At 51.8% G+C, this 18,716-nt stretch overlaps 7 protein-coding genes across 8 annotated transcripts; 3 read left to right on the top strand and 4 right to left on the bottom strand.

The window, feature by feature from the left end:
* Positions 1-198: 198 nt before the first annotated feature.
* NCU09139 (tubulin-specific chaperone) lies at positions 199-2,487 on the bottom strand. The gene is made up of 3 exons (XM_953818.2): positions 2,133-2,487; positions 1,657-2,071; positions 199-1,565 (listed from the first exon to the last, which is right to left on the bottom strand). Exons 1-3 carry the CDS (start codon positions 2,305-2,307, stop codon positions 329-331), a joined length of 1,827 nt encoding a protein of 608 aa, XP_958911.2. The 5' UTR covers positions 2,308-2,487; the 3' UTR covers positions 199-328.
* A 228-nt stretch (positions 2,488-2,715) lies between these two features.
* On the bottom strand, positions 2,716-4,254 carry NCU09138 (peroxisomal dehydratase). The gene is made up of 2 exons (XM_953817.3): positions 3,712-4,254; positions 2,716-3,656 (listed from the first exon to the last, which is right to left on the bottom strand). Exons 1-2 carry the CDS (start codon positions 3,878-3,880, stop codon positions 2,893-2,895), a joined length of 933 nt encoding a protein of 310 aa, XP_958910.1. The 5' UTR covers positions 3,881-4,254; the 3' UTR covers positions 2,716-2,892.
* Positions 4,255-4,621: 367 nt separating this feature from the next.
* On the top strand, positions 4,622-7,281 carry NCU09137 (hypothetical protein). Its single transcript, XM_953816.2, has one exon. The coding sequence runs from the start codon at positions 4,796-4,798 to the stop codon at positions 6,635-6,637; it is 1,842 nt and encodes a 613-aa protein (XP_958909.2). The 5' UTR covers positions 4,622-4,795; the 3' UTR covers positions 6,638-7,281.
* NCU09136 (hypothetical protein) lies at positions 7,201-9,540 on the bottom strand. The gene has a single exon (XM_953815.3). The coding sequence runs from the start codon at positions 9,066-9,068 to the stop codon at positions 7,686-7,688; it is 1,383 nt and encodes a 460-aa protein (XP_958908.1). The 5' UTR covers positions 9,069-9,540; the 3' UTR covers positions 7,201-7,685.
* A 1,047-nt stretch (positions 9,541-10,587) lies between these two features.
* NCU09135 lies at positions 10,588-13,010 on the bottom strand. Of its 2 annotated transcripts, none has more exons than XM_011394946.1 (2): positions 12,787-13,010; positions 10,588-12,673 (listed from the first exon to the last, which is right to left on the bottom strand). In XM_011394946.1, the coding sequence occupies exon 2, from the start codon at positions 12,541-12,543 to the stop codon at positions 10,762-10,764; it is 1,782 nt and encodes a 593-aa protein (XP_011393248.1). In that variant the 5' UTR covers positions 12,544-12,673; positions 12,787-13,010; the 3' UTR covers positions 10,588-10,761. The 2 variants fall into 2 exon arrangements, with proteins under 2 accessions (XP_011393248.1, XP_011393247.1); XM_011394945.1 differs by having other exon boundaries at positions 12,791-13,010.
* An 886-nt stretch (positions 13,011-13,896) lies between these two features.
* On the top strand, positions 13,897-14,790 carry NCU09134 (hypothetical protein). Its single transcript, XM_953813.2, has one exon. The coding sequence runs from the start codon at positions 14,306-14,308 to the stop codon at positions 14,786-14,788; it is 483 nt and encodes a 160-aa protein (XP_958906.2). The 5' UTR covers positions 13,897-14,305; the 3' UTR covers positions 14,789-14,790.
* Positions 14,791-16,518: 1,728 nt separating this feature from the next.
* acw-7 (anchored cell wall protein-7) lies at positions 16,519-18,598 on the top strand. The gene is made up of 2 exons (XM_953812.3): positions 16,519-17,340; positions 17,401-18,598. The coding sequence occupies exons 1-2, from the start codon at positions 17,112-17,114 to the stop codon at positions 17,943-17,945; spliced, it is 774 nt and encodes a 257-aa protein (XP_958905.1). The 5' UTR covers positions 16,519-17,111; the 3' UTR covers positions 17,946-18,598.
* Positions 18,599-18,716: the final 118 nt, after the last annotated feature.

The following is an 18,716-nucleotide window of genomic DNA, read 5'->3' as shown; positions in this document are numbered from 1 at the left end:
ACGTTAGCTCGAACTGAGGGCAAAAGATCCAGCTTTATAGGGTCATGTCTGGCATGCCGTGACATGTTGCCTATTACTTTGTCAACACAGGTTTGCTGCAGCTATTATACCCGACAATCCTCAGAGAACTTGTCAAGCGCTAAAGCTTTGAGTGAACAAACAGACAGACGACTCTTCAAACATACGAGAGAGATGGGCTGGAAGGACCGGAATAAGCCTTCTGACAATCGTATTTGGATCGCTGTGGTGTGTCGAACATGATCGGTTGGTGACTGGGATTACACAATTGCCGATTGTCTAACACAAGGGCATTGCTTGCGCGTTATCTTCACCGCAGTTCGACCCTGAGTTTAGCCTCAAGGCCATCCACGCAGTAACCAAATTGGCGAGGACCATCCTTCAGCTCAACTTCGCGCCTCACAAATCTTCCACCTTTCTTTCCGGCTATAGATGTGCCTGCGAGAGAGGCGGCATCATCCTGTCTGCGCTCTCTCTCTGCCTCTATTTCCTCGTCTTCACTACTGTCACCATCGTGATCGTCGAACCCACCAACTGGGTCCCATTCACCAGTCTCCCACACCAGTCGTAGCTTCAGAGGCGGCAAACCAAACATTCTCCCCGCAATTCCCTTGACTGCATAAATGTCAAAAGATTTGGGTATCTGCACAATCCTCTCTTCCGTTGACGTATTGACGCCTGACTCACTGGACGCCGGCTCGGCTAGGTAAAAGTGAACAGTAATCAGCCTTGCTTCAAGGTAATTCGGGTTGATGTCCTGTTGACGGGATACTACTGGCTCGCCGTAGAGGTCACATAGCTCAGCCCAGCGTCGATGGCGTGCCAGCACTTGGGCTTCTTCTGCCTCCGCGGTGGTTGACAACTGTCGAGCTATGCGGGAAAGGTAGTACATCTCAGCGTTGGTACGGTCCGCGGCAGTGATATTGCTGAAGTTGAGCGTCCTGATAGACGGGAGGCGCGCGACCATCAGCATGAATGCCTCATCACTGGCGGCGGTGCCCTTCTTCGAGCTGTCTGTTTCCAAAACAGCCCCATCCTCGAGTCCCGGATTCTCGTAAATTGGATTGTGGGAGAATCGCAAAGAAGTCAATCCGGGGAACACGTCGAGAAGAGCATCAACGAATGACCAATCGCTGACCTTGTTGTACGACATATCGAGATATTGAAGGCTCTTGCCAAAAACCGGTACCTCTTTAGAAGGGGAGGACATGATGGTGGATATCGAGTTACCCTTCAGATGCAGATTTCGAAGGGTACTTATACTCGTAAGAGCAGTAATGTCTTCCAGTGATGTAAACTCGTTGAACTCCAGGTTCAGAGACACCAGTGTTGATGTGAAGGATACTGCTGGCGGGATTGGTGCGAGACTAGACAGCTGGTTTGTGCCGATTTCGAGAAGAGTCAAGGAAGGCAACTTGGAGGCAACATGACATATTTCAGACCAACTCAAGAGGGTTTCGCCGAGTTCAAGCTCCTTGACGCCCTTGAAGGCTTTATGCGGTCCATTGAGCTTGTCGTCTTCGATGACGTTTTGGAAACGATTTCCGCTGTTCAGTGTCAGTCTTCGTCACATCTTCGAATGGTTCGTAGCAGGCGGACTTGGCCTCGAAGAAGTTCACAAAAAGAAAAAGGACATACTTGGCTCTTAAACTGTGCAAAGAATCCAACTCGGAGCAGATGTCCACCACAGTACCGAAGTCGGTGAACAAGTTACGGCTGATATCCAGCTCGACGACCTTGGGACAAGTCTGGCGGATGGTCTGATGATCTTCCCGGTCTGTGTTATGTGAATATGCAGAGGTGATGCATGACCCGTCAAGGATGACAATCTTCAGTTCGCTCAACTGGGCCTGCTTGCGGCGAATCTTGTCAAAGCCGACCTCCTCGGCAACCTTGCCACCGACAACGATTTGCTTCTCAGGCAGCATGGGCCCATTCTCGGAAGGCACGTCAGATGCATACTTGAGCTGGAGGGCAGAGAGAAAGGTCTGGGGTGCATCTGCCGGTCTAGTTGGACGGATGAAAGACGCTGCTGTCGCTGACTTGGATTTGCCTGAGATAGCGTTAAATGGCCGTACAATCTGCGTTTACACGGTAGGATGGGTGAATCTTACATGTAAAATATCGGATGCCCTTGTGCTGGCCGGCGTGTTTGCCGCGTGTCGGATCATCCCATTCAACTCCAAGCCATGAGCCGGTGGTGCCCTCGACCTCACCAATAAACCGGACGGTGCACAGAGCGCCGTCGTAGGACCTTCTTTGGCCGATGTGAGGGGTAACGGAAGACATCTTTTGACAATGTTTGAAAGACCAACGGTCACAAAAAGCGATTGTCTGATTTTGTTCAAGTTTTTTTTCCTCCACCGCTTGATACACTTTGAGCTGTACCGCTAGACGAATGTTGATTGTCGAAGAGGATGTAATTTTGGTTGCTACCTTGACGATTTCTGTTCGTTCAGTTGAGCGTGCTATACAATACTTTGAAATGGAAGGCAGTGTCACTGTGGAGGACTGGTAGAGCGTCCCATTTGAGGCAGCAAACCACTGTTTGAATGCACCTAACTATCCCAGGTGCAAGCCGCCCTAAGACCTACGAATTTTGGTGCCAAGAACTGGACAACATCAGCGGGCACCGCAACACCATAACACCGCATCACGGAACCTCCTGACAAATGCAAACATTGACGCCAAAACGATTAAGTAAAGATGTCGCTGACGCTAGCGATAGTTTTAGAAATCCGCCCATTCTTTGTTACTGCTGGCATCGTTATGGTATCACGAAATCTCTCTGCCATTTCCAATCATACAAACAGCAGCCGCTTGCTCATGCTTATATATATATATATATATATACAACAATGACCACAGTCTCTCTTACAACTTGCTATGAGGAGCAGGTCCGACGCACTTCATCAGGGCGCGTCCATTGCTGAGCACGACTTTACCACCCTCGATCTGGACCTGGAAACGTATCTCCTCCCAGCCGTCCTTGATCTCACCAGTCTTCCAGGCCGACGCAACAAGCTTATCACCACCACGGATAGGGCTGGCGAAGCGGGCCTGGTACTCCTTGATGTTGGCGGGGTCGCTACCGCCAAGGTGTTGGAGCAGGCCGTGGCAAGCCCAATTCCACGAGTACAGACCGTGAATGATGACGCCTCCGAAGCCCATCTTCTTGCCGGGCTCGGGATCCGCATGGAGGGGGTTGTAATCGCCGTTCAGACGGTACAAAAGAGGAGTCTCGGGCGTCGTCTGGTTCTCAAACACAGCATCAGGCTTCTTGTCTTTGGGAGGGGGGAAGTTCTGGGTGGCGGGACCCTTAGGGCCGCCCCAGTTGCCCTGGTTGACATAGAAGGAAGAGGTGTGGATGCGCGAGTAAACTTCGTTGTTGGTAGCATCTACGATATCGGTCTGGGTCTCGACGACAGAGCCCGGGCGACCCTTGTCGTAGACGCCGACAACCTTGGTCCGCGACTCAAACCTTTTGCCCTCAGAGGAGGTGGGAAGCTGCTTGAAGAATTCGATCCGGCGCTGTCCGTCAACGACACGAGCGGGATCGAAGACAGGCACGCCGGGGATGGCAATGGACTTCTGGGCGGCGTAAAAGTCAACTACATCTGAGGAGTCGAGCTTGAAGGCTGCAAAGCCGTCAGTTATACATTGGAAAGCCTAGTGAGCATATGAAATACCTACACAAAGCCAGAGGATAGGTGGGAAAAGGAACGAAGTTGGGATGAAGCTCGTAGAGGAAGTGAAGCTCCTCAGCCTTGCATCCGATGGACTGGGCAAAGAGCAAAAGATCCCTCTTGCACCAAGAGACACTCTTGGGCGGGTATTCGAAACCAACTCCGGGGCCGGGCATTGCGAAGATCGTTGAAATTGCTCGTTTTGTGTGGCAAGGAGAGACAAAAGAATGCGAATCGTGGGACAGAGGTTCGCCCGAGATTTGAATTACAAAACACAGATTCACAGACTGTCACGGGCTTTTATGTATCAACAGTCTCCCTGTCGCTTTTCGGACAAGAGAATCCCCTGGTTGCGGAGGTGGCACTGGACGGAAACCCGGGTTCGATTGCGATGCCGGTGGAGGGATGAGTGATGCGGGGGATAAGGCAGGCCGATAGTACCTCGGCAGGCCTGAGCTACCCCTAACTACATAGAGAGGTTCACTGTGTGGGGCTGTGCCCATGTCCGCATTCGCGACGGCTTCTAGGTTTCCCATCTTAGACCGCAATATGGACTGTGTGTGTTAGGCGCCCGCTCGACGCCCTTTTGCGGCACTCGGTGGTTCTGTCCCTGACCGAAAAAAAACGTGCAAAGAGCTCATTGAACTCTTGGCCGGTGAAGTCATATCCAAGGAGGCGATGTCGTGTCTACGTAAAATGTTGTCGACTGAAGCTCACCAAGACCCCAACTGTATGGAGACGATTGGCAGCCGGCCCTAAAAGAGGTTTTAAATGTTTCTTGTCTGTTCAGGTCTCGCAGGCTAGCGTTGCTGTCCACGCCGGGTTTTGATGCCGCAGAGCAAGAAGTGGATGTCCCCCAAAAACAGGGGACACAAACCTTGATAAGATAAGCAATAACACCAAAAATTTCCAGACCACCGCCTCTCCAAGTGAAGGGGTCGTGAGCCCTCATCCAGGGTTCCCTTCATTGAATAGCATCATTGCCTTCGTCATCTCCAGCTAGTTTCCGGGCGCGTGATACCCTTTCAATATTTCTTTTGGGAATCGTTTGCGCCATTATTGTTCACCTACCAGCCACTCGTACGCAGTGAATGATTCTCTCGTCATTCATTTCAAAGTCACCACCCACTCCCCGACCGCATCACTTTGCCCTTCGGAATCTGGGTCTAGTCACAGCACCAGCAAACGACAAGGTCGGCCTCATAATGAGAAACATGGCTGGCAATAAGAGCAAGGCAAACGGTATGCGGCCAAAGGGGTCAGAAAAACGGACCTCCGGTGTGCAGAGCGCTTCGACCACCACCGAAACGAGCCGCTTTCTCTTTAAAACGGCAACAGCAACAACTGCAAAGACCGCACCTGCCAGAACTCCCAGAAACCCCTTCGTCTTGCCATCAGCTGCGCCCTCAACGGGCCCAAGCCCTAGCATCACAACTACCATCACCACCACCACCACCGAAATAAAAACCCACACGCCTCTTTCGAAGGAAGACTACCTTGCGCAAGCCGAGAGGCGGTATTTGGCCAGCCGTGCCAGAGCAGACGCTGAGCTCAGGAGATTGTACCAAACCCGCCCATTTGCCAAAGGTGCTGTCAAACGTTATACCCAAAGGAGATCACAGTGGGCGGAATCTAGGAGGCGATTGCAAAAAGCCGGCGCTTTCTTAGAGAACACCATGGGCACCTTCAGCAATGCTCATGCTTTGAACAACTCAAGACCCAGCGCGTCTGCCTCTAAGCCTCTACGAAAGACGTCACCCAAAGTCTCACCAGAGCCATCGTCCGCCAAACCCCCGGCCCTTGTTCAGAACAGTTTCAGTATAGGCGACCGTCCTGATGATGACTGCAGCAAGGCCCCCAGTGTCACCAGCAGCTCCGACGAGACTGTCAAGTCAGACACTAGGACGGTTGACTCACTTTCCACAAACATCACGACGCCCGATTTGTCCGATTGTGACAGTTTGGTCAAAACTGCGACCAAGCTGACCAAGCAGAAGACGACATCCTCATCAGCTGTGATTCCCCCTTCACAAACTCAGCCCGATCTTGTCACAGAACAACCTAGTCTGAAAGCGGAAAAGTTCAAAATCACCATCAACGTCGAACCCATAGCTTCATCGAAGGAGTCCAAGTCGTCAACCCAAAAAGCCAAAGAGGATGCGGTGCCAACAACCACCAACGGCTCTCTGACGCCCAAGAAGTCAGTTGACCAAAAGGGCGAGAAGAAGCAGAAATCGAGCAGCGACAAGGCGGACGGTCAAGAAATTCCGAAGGAGAAGAAGTCCAAGAAGCACAAGCGGGATGAAGTCAACCAGGAGGAAGGTACCAGCGAGCAGCAGCCCAAGGCGAAAAAGTACAAGACCTCAGCAGAGCCCCCCACATGCGCCGGTGCCGCCATGAGTCCTGCCTCCATCGACAAGTCATATAAACCCTACCCGAACGTGCCCCCGGAAATCAGGAAGGAGCTCTTCATCATCAAAGCCGAAGAAATGCTCTATAACCCGCTCGGCTATGATGATCTTGTCTACGATGACAACAGGCCCAGGAGCAAGCGTCCGAAGTGGAGGAAGACTGGTCGCAACACAGGTCACAACGACATGATGATGTCCGGTGGTATTGGTCCTGCCGATCTCTCTTCTACTTCCCACAAGTTGGGCAAGGGTGGCGCCAACAAGAAGAACCGGTCGGACGGTGAGGACAGTCTGTCGAAGCAGGTGCTCAAGAAGGGTCACAACAAGCGGGTTGCGGAGGAGGTTGCTTCGCTCAAGAAGTCGTCGGCGACGGCGGAGTCGGGGTCGAGTTTCGGTAAGAAGAGGGAGAAAGAGTTCAAGAAGAATAAGTACGGCCATCGGGATCAGCAGGGCGGGACGAACTGGAAGCACAAGCCAAATCAGTCGGGGAGCTTGGCGGCTAAGTTCAGGAAGCACAAGTAACTGGAAAGTTGCAGAACAGTGACGAGCGGGAGAAGACCAGCAAAGTCCAAAATGGACCATTGACGACGGGCGAAGACTTGAGGTCCAGAGGCTGCTTCATATAACTCTGACGGGAGAAAGATGATTGCCACGTCTGAGGACAGGAGACTTACCTTTTCTCCCTCTCGCCAACTTTGCCCGCAATTCCATATACATGGCTAAGGCGGGAATCAGACCGGTCCTCGTAGACGGGTCACACCCAGAGGAAAAATACGAGTGGTTGTCCTTTTCTACGACTGTTGCATGGCTCTAAAGCGCATGGTAGCATTTATAGTGGCGAGCGGAGGTTATTATTTGCATATTTGCTTTTATCTTGTCATTTGGCGCAGCGGTGGTTAAAACAAAGGCATATTTCTAGATGGACGGCAAGAAAGCAAAGAGGGGGGCGAGATGGGCACAATACACGGCGGACTGGTGTGTGGCGTGGCGTAATCGCATTTGAAACCTTCGGAAGGCCGGTTTGGCAAGAATACTAGAGCTTCTTGTGCCTTTCCTTTTCATGTTCCAAGATTTAGTGCCTCATCATTGAATGCCATATAGTCATTTGTCGGAATAGATACCCAAGTTAATATCGTCGCTCATATATCAGTGGCGAGACAAGGAAGTGGTTGCTGGACGGAGAAAGTGTGCCATAGGCAACACATATCAAATGCTGCAGGAAAAATCATGTTGGGTTGTTGAATGGGAATAAAATGGAATCCATGACAGCCGTTCAAACGGGGCCCGCCATATGATGAGTACATGGAAGTAGGTAGTGGATTTCCCGTAGCGTGGGGGAGCAAAGAAACATTGATGATTGTAAATGACAAAGAGAGTGAGGTATCCTAATAACACGCCATATGTACCAAAAACATCCAAGAAAAAAAAAACAGACCGGCCCGTATTCATATCCCTTGCTCCCACTTATCGTAGGCTGCTGATGAGAATCAACCATCAGCCCACCGATAACCTGATATCATTACAAAAGAGATCCTCCACCAATCACCGCTCGACAGGCAAGGAAAAACCCTTAAAACCTCATCGCCCTCGCACGATCACATTCCTCCAGAAACTTATAAATCCCCTCTAACCCTTCATATCGATCGTCCGTGCAGTGCTCACTAGAAGCACTCTTCAGAGACGGCGACATGCTCTCGTAACCTTCCGACTCTTCCGAAACAGCAGAGTGTTCCGATTCCAACAACCAAGGATTCTCCTCGATCTCCTCCGCGAACGCCTCATCGAGTTCCGAACTCGCTGATGTGACCCTCGTCCGCACGGTCACGTTTGGTGACGTGAGTGCCTTGGAGCAGCCGTTGTCAGGGGCGTACGGAAACCGTAGCGCGACCTGGACACCGGCGTCCGCGTCGAAATCAGGATCCTCTCTGATGATTCCGCGCTGAACACCAACATCATCGCACAGCCGCTCAACCGTTTCGGCATCTACGCCCGGGAACCGGACCCTCAGCAGGTCGGCCCGCTCCAGAGAGATGGGCAAGTCACCCAGCCGAGCGAGGGCCTTCAAATCTGCCATGACGGCTGCGAGATCCTTCAGCGTGCGGGCGAAGTCCACTGAGAGGACATCGAGAAAATTGTCGGCAAGAAGGGTGGCGCCAGCGGTCTGAATCTCGGCCTTGACGCTCTGGGAAGAGGGAATCATGGCGCCCAAGGGGCTGAGGGCCGTAATGGAGGGGCTGATGTGGAAGTCGATGAACGAGCCCGGAGCGTGCGGCGCAACGGCGAGCTTATTACGTGCCTTCTCCTCGTCCACGCCAACGGCCCGGTACAGCTTCCGGCCGTCGGCCGAGTATCCGTCGAAGTGAGCCCTCTGACCAGAAAGCCAGAAGGCGCGGACGGCTTGGCTCACGTTCTGGACTAGTTGAGCCGGGGCGGCGGGTGTGTGGCTGAAGTACCGCTTGCCACCGGCACGGCCGGCCCCGGAGAAGGAGTAGCCGCCTGCAGTACGGGGGAGGGCGCCTCCGGTGAGATTCGGTCGGAGGGTGGAGGCGAAAGGAGCCCGGCCGGGCGACGCAGCTACGGCCCGGGAGATGTTTGAGACCGGGAGCTTGGACCGGTCAAAGCGAGATTGACCACCGGAAGAAGAGGATTGTCTCCCGGCGGTATTGCTGATGTAGCGACGGACAGTGGCATTAATGCTGGTGTAGGTTGAGTGCCACTTTGCACCACTTCGGCCGCTCTTCTGCTGGCGAAGCCATGCGCTGGGATGAATGGGTTGGCGGCTGCTATTGACACCACTACGTACGGCAATTGGCTGGAGTTGTTGAACTGGATTCGATGAACGTGTCGCGGCGGCGGCGAGCTTCGAGCGAAGCATCTTGGACGTGCGAGCCAGATTCTTGCCGAGAACACGCAGGGCGGCGGTAGCCCACATGCCTCCCACGGCGGGGGACATTTTGCGTGGTTGTATCAAGATTGAGTGAGGTTTTTGTTCTCTCACTTCAAGTCTTCAAGATGACGAAAAATCCGATGATGATTATGTCGATGTTTCGATGTTCTGGGAGGAGGGAGGTGATGACGATTGAGACGGGTGTGGTCGGGACGGGGGGATGTCAATGAATGGGATGCCTTATCGATAAGGACTCGCCACCGCCGGCCGCGGACTGTTTACCTCTCGTGCACAGATGAGGCAGCTGAACGACTAACATGCAACTAAACGAGTTGAGCGAGAAGACTCAATGCTTCGATTGATGCATGGGTGAGCGGGCAGCTGGCAGTGCTGCGGCGGAGCCGAAACCTGGTGCAAATCCAGGTGGGGTTGACCCTTTCCCTCGTCCCCAACCCGGCCCATCTTGGCAGCCGCCCCACACAGATTGGCTTGCGGTTTTAAACCAAAAATTTCTCCCCAGCTCCAAGCTTCGACTTCCTTTCTTCCTCCCAACCAGGAAGTCTGGAGCGTCGGTCGCCTGCGCGACATCGGTATTGCGTCGCCGGCACCGATGCTTCAGACTTCCTTCCACAGCGAGGTAAGCATTGCAACTTTCTATTACCCCTCACTGCCTGCTGCGCAGCCATTTGCTCCTGTGATGACCTTACACGAACAATCCAATTCTTACCTAGCCCATGGGGACTCCAATTTACTCTAGAATTACCCTGAGAGCAAGATTGGCAGCAAGGCTTGTTGGTAATCGCTTGATCACGAACATGACGCTAACTTTCTTCAGTGCTCGTAACTCTAGAATGGCTCATGGCGACCTCTTTGGTTACTCTTCATGGTGTCATTTTTTTCTCAGATCAAAAGGTTTGTTCCACCTTTTCTTTCTCATCGCACCCCCTCCTCCTTGATGATCAACGTACAAAATAGGGAATTCCTCAAGCTTAATACATCATGTGGAATACTTTACTAGTTTCAGCCTTGTCTGATTGGATTCATAACTATCTGTTGCTTGTTTCATGATTTTGTTCTGACATCTTGCTAACTCGCGACTTTTCAGGTATGCTCAAGGATCGCTTACTCCATTCTGGCACTATGACGAAGATTTGAACGAACGGGCGGACATAAATGAAGCCTCTCTGCCCTCGTCCATCAAAGCAGGACTGTACATCCTGTGGGCGAGGCTCAGGGAGAAATTCTTGTTGAGAATTCGTCAGCTGATTTCGTGCCCTTGCACCATCTCTTGTCAACACATCAGAGCGTCTTTGGATCTATGGACTAACATACCGATCCGCAGGTAATAACTCTCGTGCATTCCTGTTTTCTCTTTTATTATGTGATGAGACGATATTCACACTGTTTGACCCTCCTTCGGGTTGGAATGAACACTAAACAAAATCTGATTTAATGAGGTATGTTTTTTGGTCATATACTCGTTCATAATGACATATCGCTAACTGTTTCACCAGACTGAAAATAATACATTCAGAAACTTGCTTCGTTCGGCGTACCGATTTGTTGGCGGACGCTAACATTTCTCAGTTTTAGGCATCTCTTCAAGCGGTTAGCATTGGGGTTGGTGGCGCTTGGGTGTTTGGGTAGCGACATTTGAATTGACGCTTTTATTACTTCGATCTGATTCTAGTCTGTTGCTGGTTACGCCTTTTGCTTTGTGATGAAAACGTCTCGAGACTGCCGCTGTACGTTACTTTATTTATCGCGTCAACTGCAACCTTGCGTTCCAGCCGACGATGCAGCGTATTAGATCCCAATCACCATTGTTCCCAACCCAATCCGTTACTACGATACCTGTCCCAGCATCGCCGACGGTAAGCTCACTCGGTTGCTTCTGAGGAGCTCCGTGATCCATACACAGATACTCTATCATGTGTGGGTTGATCTTGGCAGCGATCTTCTCGGGCCAGCAACTCGCATTGAAGAAGTTGCTGCCACTCAGAAAGTTGATAAATAGAGGCATCGGACCTCCAGCGGCTTCCGAATCCGGTATCCCAGACGGCCCATATACCTGCTGTGCCGCCCTCATCAACCCCTCCTTTGCAAACCCAATTTTCTTCTTGATGTGCTGCGTCTGCCCAACCTCATAATAATCCTGGATCCGAATCCTTCCGCTTCCACACATCCCATCCGCGCAGTTATCCGGCCACACCGACCCATCAATTCCCATCCCCTCAGCTTGCAGACTCGGATCCAAGTGAAACCGCCTCACCAACACGATGCGCCCCCGCGCCTGCTCCAGCGTCGGGATCTCAGGTTTAGAATACCACCTATCCGGCGTCAGATAGTGAGCAGCCAGGTAAGTAGATAAGTGCTGGTCCGTCCCGCGCCCCGTCCCTTCGCGCTTGATCGACATCAACACCGTCTCGGAAGGGTTGGCGTCCAGGAAAGCGTAGCACTCCGACAGCAAGTCGTGGAAGTACCTGGTTCCAGATAAAGCGACGGGGAAAGCGGAGTGGACTAGGCTGAGGTTGGGCGCTTTGGCTTTTTCTTTGTCTTTGCATGTCGGTTCCGGAGCCTGCGGCGAGAGCTCAGGTTGGGGCGCGGGCGAGTTGATGTCTGTCGGTGTCTCTGTCCGAGTTGACGTGGGCGAGATGGGGAAGGCGCCTGGTAAAGAGTCGGGTGTATCGAGCCTGGGAGAAGCGGTCTTGATAGGCGATGGGGAGCGCGAGGAGGGAGATGGACAGGATACACGCACGTCCAAGAAGCGCACTCCGTTGTCGAGCTGCTCGCGGATGGGAACGGCCTGGCATCGCACAGAGGGCAAAGCGACGTAGCAAGTCGGACTGTTGTGCGTCCCTGGGATGCTGAGGGCGGATAAGGGGTAGGATGGGTCGAGCTCGGCCATCCACCGGTTGAGATGAGTGCTGCTGAAGATGGCAAGGAAGGAGTGGTGGGGCATATAGATGAGGGTGAACTCGCGATCGGGCGGAGGAACTTGTTGTTGGTCTTGCAAGCCCGGAGGCAGGTTGGCTTTCATGACGATGCTCCGCGGTGAGGGGCCGGGGATGGAGACGGAGTAGGTGTATGGCTTGTTGGGCTCAGAGAAGGTGAGGCGGAGGGATTCGCCTTTTGAGGCATCGGGTAGTGGGATGGAGGTTTGATGTTCGGAGAAGGGTTGGATGTGGACGTCTGTTATGTCTTGCTTGCCGGCTGTCCCTGGCTCCTGGGCCGTCCCGTCGAGATCCGTTGTTGCAGCAGCGGTTGGTGATGCGAGAGATGATTTAGAGGATTTGCCGGTGATACGCGCCGTAATTTTCGCCAACCCGTTCGGCTTACGAGCCTTGGTAGAGTCCTCATAGCGCTCTACTTCCTTCAGCTCGAGCGGCGTGATGGTCAGGTTGCGAATGGTGAGATTCTTCATCTTGACTGTCTTGATCGCGTCGATCCGGCGGTTCCGCCCGCTTGATGATGGTAATATGGGTACGGTAGCAGCTTTATGCGGTAAAGCATATGCTCTCGTCTCGAGGTAGCTGGACATGGAAATCCCCTTTTTCGTTTTTCTTCCCAAGAAGAGCTGGCTGCAAGTATCAAACGGTCTCAGAAGAAAAGCGGTTCTCCGCTTGCCTGGTCTCACCTACTCCTTAGTGAACTTGCGTGACGTTGTACAACTGGGATGAACTCGTCAGAGAGGTGCATATGAAAATTTCGAGCGCGCATGGATGCGATGATGTGGCTACGTTTTTTTCATCGAAACACGTCTACTCAGTTCATGATGTCTTACATACGGAATGTTTGTTCGTCCGACTTGAGCTTCTGGAAACTTTTCAAGTCGTATAACTGAAATTGTTTGAGATGGATGCGGTTGAGGTTACTCTCGTGGCTAGATAGAGGACAGAAGAGTCGACCAAAGTTTTGGGGTGTGGGGAGGGGGGGAAATAAGAAAATAACCAATGGATTCAACAAGCTGGTTTCGTTACTAAGGATCTTCGATGGAATGGAAAGAGCTCAAATCAAATCAAATGGAAGGGCTAAAACCGAACTCCTGAGCTACACCGCATGCCCCAGAAAGTACTGAAATGAGGTTCGGCTTTCCGTCCACATTTGTGAAGGCAATAACACGCAATGACGTAACATCTCAAACCATAAAGTCAACCCAGCACAGAATGGTATACCTACTAAAATCAATGAAGGTGTGGCCAATTGCGTTTCTTGGACAAATATGATAAAAAAAAACCAATCAACTGAAATCTTGTTAAGCTCCTCATTTAGGGCTGAAGATATACTTGCTGATCTCTTAAGCCGGTGATGATGCGTTTACTTCCAAGGCCGATGGGGCCCCACTTCGAACAAATGCGAAGAGTGCTCGTCACGAATCTCGTGAGGTTCTCTCAAAATTGCCAGGGAGAGCGAAACAAAAGATCGAGATAGGTAGAGGAGCAACTTATTCTAATCTTCAGGCGCAGATGCACTATAGATGTTGCTCGACATATTGAAACACAAAGATGGAAGACCAGACAATGACGAAACCTGCTGACTTCGATTTCCCAAAGCATTATAGATTCACTGGATGCAATAACGGTATCCAGAATGTCGTCCGGAGAAAAAGGGGAGAACTTCCGTCGTCGCCAAGCTTCGTGATCACCGCGTTGGTTCGGCGGATCTGTGAGGTCTTGTGAGAATTCCGTGTGAAGTCTCAATAACGCAAATAAGCAGCGGGAAGTCCAGTCGCGCCTTTGCTCGATCCCTAGGCGGGGACTGTTACTTTGAGGACCGGATATCATCTATCATGCAGGAACGATTGCACATTTACATAGGGGAGCTTCTTAGATCCAAAATTATTTCGGCTATGTTATAGACAAGGTATGGTGTACCCAAGCTGATATCGATGCTTATAACAGTGTACGCCATGTAATGGTCACCAGATATCCAAACGTCTAGACACGATCGGTATTGACGAGACAATCACTCCAGTAAGGAGGTGACAGCCTTAATATCGGACGTCCGCAAGATGCTCATCAACCCAAGGCTAGCGGTCGCCAGGATAGATGCAGAGCAATATAGAGTTCGCAAGCTGGCACGACAACCACACAATAGCCCGGCTGTCTGTGCCAATCTCACTTCATGCCTTGCCCTAACCAAGAGTTCGAGAACTGCAAGCATCTAACCACGAAAAGATTTTGAGGAATATAAAGAGATGAGGAGGTGTCGTGAAGGAAGTGATCGTGTCGACCATCGAAGCTCAGCATCGCCAACCTTGCACCCACAACAATACAAACATTTCAAGACCCTTAAACAAAGAAATGCACTTTTCAGTTCTTGTCAATGCCGCCTTTGCCAGCTCGGCGTTATCAATGCCCTCACTCGCCTCGGCCATTGCTCCCCGTCAAGAGAGTGCTTGCCTGACCAGGGCCGAAGCCAAAGACATCGTGGACATCTACGTCCAGTTGATCGCCAACTACACGGACGATGTATGCGCCAAGTACTGCGCCTCGAACTTTGTCGACCGATCTGACAGCATCAACACCTTCATCTTCACGCCTCTCAGGGAGCCGACCTTTGCAACCAAGGAGATCTTTATGTCGGCGCAAAACGCGAACCCGCCCTTCCCGGTCGTCCTCGACAGCATCGATGCCATCGACTGCGAAGCCGTCGCGCTCCATTGGCACACGACGTTTGGCGCCGCCAACCTCCCCAGCAAGGGCATCACAATCATCGGCACGACCAAGCGTGAAGGGTATGCGCAGATTAATAGCCTCGATGTCGAGTTCAATAGCTTGATCTGACTCCTTAACATTGGTGGCAACTACATTTGGGAGGGTTAGACTGTAGAAGGGCAAATGCCATGTGAGGGGCATCAAGAACGCAGATCTGGTTCCGGACGCTCGTCTTCACCACATGGATTTCAATGGTCGGTTTCACTATCGGAAAGGAGAGTGAGAGTCGAAAGACGGCTCAAAATCAGGGTGTTCTTTGCTTAACAAGTGTGGGATGGAGGTGATTTGAAAACAAGAATGCATCTGGTATATGCATCGGGTCTAATACGTCAACAGCCTCATCGACCGAGGGGTCACCCTCGAGGTGATATTGTTGAGGGGTAGGTAAAACCTTGAAATAGGTGTTACTGCGACTATTTACATTCAATGTTTTTTTCCACGCTTGTTGCCGTTGTTGGTATCGCCGTACCTGGACTGTAGGGCTGCATGGTGACATGTGGGACGACATCGGGGAATCGCAGGTTTGATTGGGGGCGTTTGCCAAAGACAATTAAATCATGGTCTCGACTTTTGGTGACACGGCCTTGGCGATGAAGAAGAGAAATCGTATGAGTCGCTGGAATTTTGAATGTCTGCAGAATTCGACTGTTACCAGCAAGGGATGCTTGGACAAGGTTCCATACTAAGTGGAAGCTGTTTGTCAGCGGTTAGACGGCTTGGAAGGTCGTGCGAGATTCCAACGGACTGGATCTCGAAAACAATGACTTCGAAGTGCCCTGCATGGGGATGGGGTAGAGCGCTTGGTGAGGCGCCTGAGTTGGGAGATCGAGAGTTAGGAACGGATGAGGCCACTTCCTTCATGCTGCGTCATAGCTCTGATGCCGATGATGATATGGATCGCATGCCCGAAGGATTGTGATACTTCGGTACTTCCAACTTTGCTGAGTATTCTCTGAGGAGTCACGCCATAGCATTCCATGAATACGTGCCTCGGTCATGGATGGAATCCAATATGAAATCATGCTCCGGCTTGTGGGCAAACCTAAGGATAAGACGTGCCGTCTTGGCCGCCAAGTGGAATCAAGGAAGGAAAGAAACGCCAGGTTGAGAAAAACGGTTGCTGGGTTGAGAACTTGCGATAGGTCTAACGAGTGGAAACTCAGATACCCTGAGCGAGAGGTGCGGTTAGCAGGTTCCACTCTGCAGGAGTTAGGTTGCTTGCAACCCTTGCATATACTCAGGCTTCTACGCGTTTGATTGGTCTGCCCCTGACAGTGACCAATCGGGTCCCGGCTCATCTCCCCTTTTTTACACTACACTAAATTTGAAGGTTCTGCTGACTCGCACTCGCAACTCGCCAGGCTCGCAACTGCCTACCTCATTATGAAAGGGGACTTCTGGACAAGACTGCCTGTTGTCCAAGATTTGACGCGACCATCAATTTTCGGCGCTCGAATGCTTGTATAGCCTGGTGATGCGATTGAGACGACTCTAGCCACTTTATTGCCGGCGAAGGCAACTCTACAGTTGCCTGGCCTTCGTTTGTTTGGCTTGTGGGTTGCCTCTTAGACATTCTCCGCTGGGATCATGTGCACATCTTCCACCCATCCCTCTGGGATACAGATCGACCCTGGAACGGGCAGTCGGTAGGCTACACAGAGATCCCAAGCGCACAGCATCTCGCGTCATGTCCGTTCCAATGTCATGCCGAGTATCTTCAAGGACAACGGACGTATCTCGTCTAAATTACCAAAATGATGCTTTTCCCACGCCGGAAAAGTGTCAACCCCACAGCGTGAAATGGTGAAACTGGAGCGCTTGTAAGGTTACCCGCTCAGCCCGTCCACTTGGATCCCTTTCCCAACGGATTTCTTGGGACCCCGGACTGCCTGGCCGAAATGAAGGGACCCCATGGATATCCAGATTCCTGAATTTCCGTGGCTGCAGAGGAAGCCTGGGAATCAAAAAGTGGCAAAGGGGCGTGTGAAGGGTTTCATTGGCATAATGTACAGCGCCTGTAAGCTTGTTCATTTTGTATGTCGTTAGTGCAGCGTTGCACTGAGGAAAACCTTCACTTGTCCCTTTTCAGTATTTTCCCATATTTCCGCCTTTCCCCTCTCACCTTCGCTCTCCCTTCGTCCTTCCATTCTTTTCGGCTTCGTCTCTTCATTCCACGTTTGTGTTTCTGCCTCAGCTCGTGGTCATCGTCGCCGTCGCCATTCGTTTACGAAACATATACAACAGTCACTCATTTGATCAGTCTTGCTCTTCACTGCTTCTATCGCCTTCCGGTCCTTTTCACATTTCTGTCATTGAAACAATTAGTGACCAAGTCCCGGCAAAAGTCATCACATCCACCAACCAAGCCACCAGCTCGATATTACTATTCAAAATGCGTTTCTCCGTCGCCGCCGTCCTCGCTATTGCGACCGCCGTCTTTGCCCAGACCGATGGCTTCGATGTCATCTCCAACCCATATGCCGGTGAGAAGGTGCTTGCTGGTCTGCCCTGTGAGATCAAATGGGCGCCTTCGTCCGACCCGAAATTCCAGGGTACCGTCCGTATCGATGTCCTTGGAGGCACCACCCCTCAGACGTTGGACAAGGTTGGAACTGTTGCCTGTGAGTAGCCATGGTCTTGACCACGAAACCAGAGGAAGAGTACTAATCGAGATCTCTCAGCGGGCGTTGACAGCAGCAAGGGTTCTTACAAGTGGATGGTCGACGCTCACCTAGGCAAGGCCAACACCTACGGTATTCAGATCACCTTGGAGTCCAATGAGAAGGTCTTCCAGTACTCATTCCCTTTCCACATCATTGGCGGCCTTGCCGACTCTGGTGATGCCACCACCGTCACTGTTCCCACTACCGCTGCCGCTGGCACCGCTAAGCCTCTGACCGTCGCCGCTCCTGCCACTACCAAGGCTGCCATCACTACCACCAAGGCCTCCGATGCCGCCGATGCCGCCCAGACCACCGCCAACGCCGCTACTGGTGCCGCCTCCGGCTCTGCCGGCGACTCCTCCGCCTCCGGCGCCGTTTCCTCCTTCAGCACCGTCGTCGGCAGCTCCTCTGCTTCCGTCGAGGCTTCTGCCACCTCTTCTGACGTCGTCGCTACCGCTTCTGCTTCTTCCACTGGCGCTGTTGCCACTGGCGGTGCTGCTGCCTTTGGCGCCAGCACCGGTGCTCTCTTCGGCGGTGTCGCCATGGCCCTCTTCGCTCTCTAAGAGAGGACGCTTGGGCTCTGACACCCAACGTTGGAAAGGGGGTTGTTTTTGTCTTGTTGGATTTTGCATACGCTCGGTATTACCATGAATACCAGCTGTTTGGTTGAAGAAGGGCATAATTCCAGACCCGGGGAGGAAAAAGAAAAGTATGGATTGTACTTGAAGATATCCCGGACGTTCTTGTAAATGATCACCGAGACCTTAAGGTCATTAATCGAGCGGAATCTGCTTCCTACAAAAGAAACCGGGACAACGACGTATGCTCCTAGTCTCTTCGTTGGCTTGGATTTGTTCAGCGTGATATGCGCGTATGTTGAATTTCGATTGGATGAGTTGTATTCGGGCGTGTCACCCTTCATTGGCGTATCAGTAATGGTGCTCTCTATACGTTGTTAGCCATTCTTTGTATGCTGATATCGCCAATGAACGGTGCATGACTTTAACCAGTGATCACATATCGACTGAGGATGTGATACTTCTCGCCAGGGACGTTTCGCAAAATCAAACATTGAATCGCCGGCGATCAGTCTCGCGTGGGAAATCCCAAGATACAACGGAGTGCATGTTTGAACCTTGAGAGCAACAAGCCGACTGCTTAAATCATATCCACAACCACGGTAGGCTAGCGCAATGTACCAAGACCCGGCATCTCCATTTAGGTTTATGAAAGAAGTCCTCTCATACAGAGGGTCAAAATGGTGCGTGGTTCCTTGCATTCATTCCATGTTGTGCATCCTCCTCCCGACTAAACTTCCTCAAAAGCACGCTGCA

Source organism: Neurospora crassa, linkage group I (assembly GCF_000182925.2).
Source record: "Neurospora crassa OR74A linkage group I, whole genome shotgun sequence".
NCBI classification, from domain to species: domain Eukaryota; kingdom Fungi; phylum Ascomycota; class Sordariomycetes; order Sordariales; family Sordariaceae; genus Neurospora; species Neurospora crassa.
Note: the sequence above shows the minus strand (reverse complement) of the source record. Positions and strands in the feature narration are given on the sequence as shown.

Coding starts and splice junctions, on each gene's coding strand:
- NCU09139 (XM_953818.2), bottom strand. CDS start 2,307: ATGTCTTCCGTTACCCCTCACATCGGCCAAAGAAGGTCCTACGACGGC. Junction 2,072..2,132: donor GGGCATCCGATATTTTACAT/GTAAGATTCACC, acceptor ACGCTATCTCAG/GCAAATCCAAGTCAGCGACA. Junction 1,566..1,656: donor TTGCACAGTTTAAGAGCCAA/GTATGTCCTTTT, acceptor GACACTGAACAG/CGGAAATCGTTTCCAAAACG.
- NCU09138 (XM_953817.3), bottom strand. CDS start 3,880: ATGCCCGGCCCCGGAGTTGGTTTCGAATACCCGCCCAAGAGTGTCTCT. Junction 3,657..3,711: donor CACCTATCCTCTGGCTTTGT/GTAGGTATTTCA, acceptor ACGGCTTTGCAG/CCTTCAAGCTCGACTCCTCA.
- NCU09137 (XM_953816.2), top strand. CDS start 4,796: ATGATTCTCTCGTCATTCATTTCAAAGTCACCACCCACTCCCCGACCG.
- NCU09136 (XM_953815.3), bottom strand. CDS start 9,068: ATGTCCCCCGCCGTGGGAGGCATGTGGGCTACCGCCGCCCTGCGTGTT.
- NCU09135 (XM_011394946.1), bottom strand. CDS start 12,543: ATGTCCAGCTACCTCGAGACGAGAGCATATGCTTTACCGCATAAAGCT.
- NCU09134 (XM_953813.2), top strand. CDS start 14,306: ATGCACTTTTCAGTTCTTGTCAATGCCGCCTTTGCCAGCTCGGCGTTA.
- acw-7 (XM_953812.3), top strand. CDS start 17,112: ATGCGTTTCTCCGTCGCCGCCGTCCTCGCTATTGCGACCGCCGTCTTT. Junction 17,341..17,400: donor CAAGGTTGGAACTGTTGCCT/GTGAGTAGCCAT, acceptor GAGATCTCTCAG/CGGGCGTTGACAGCAGCAAG.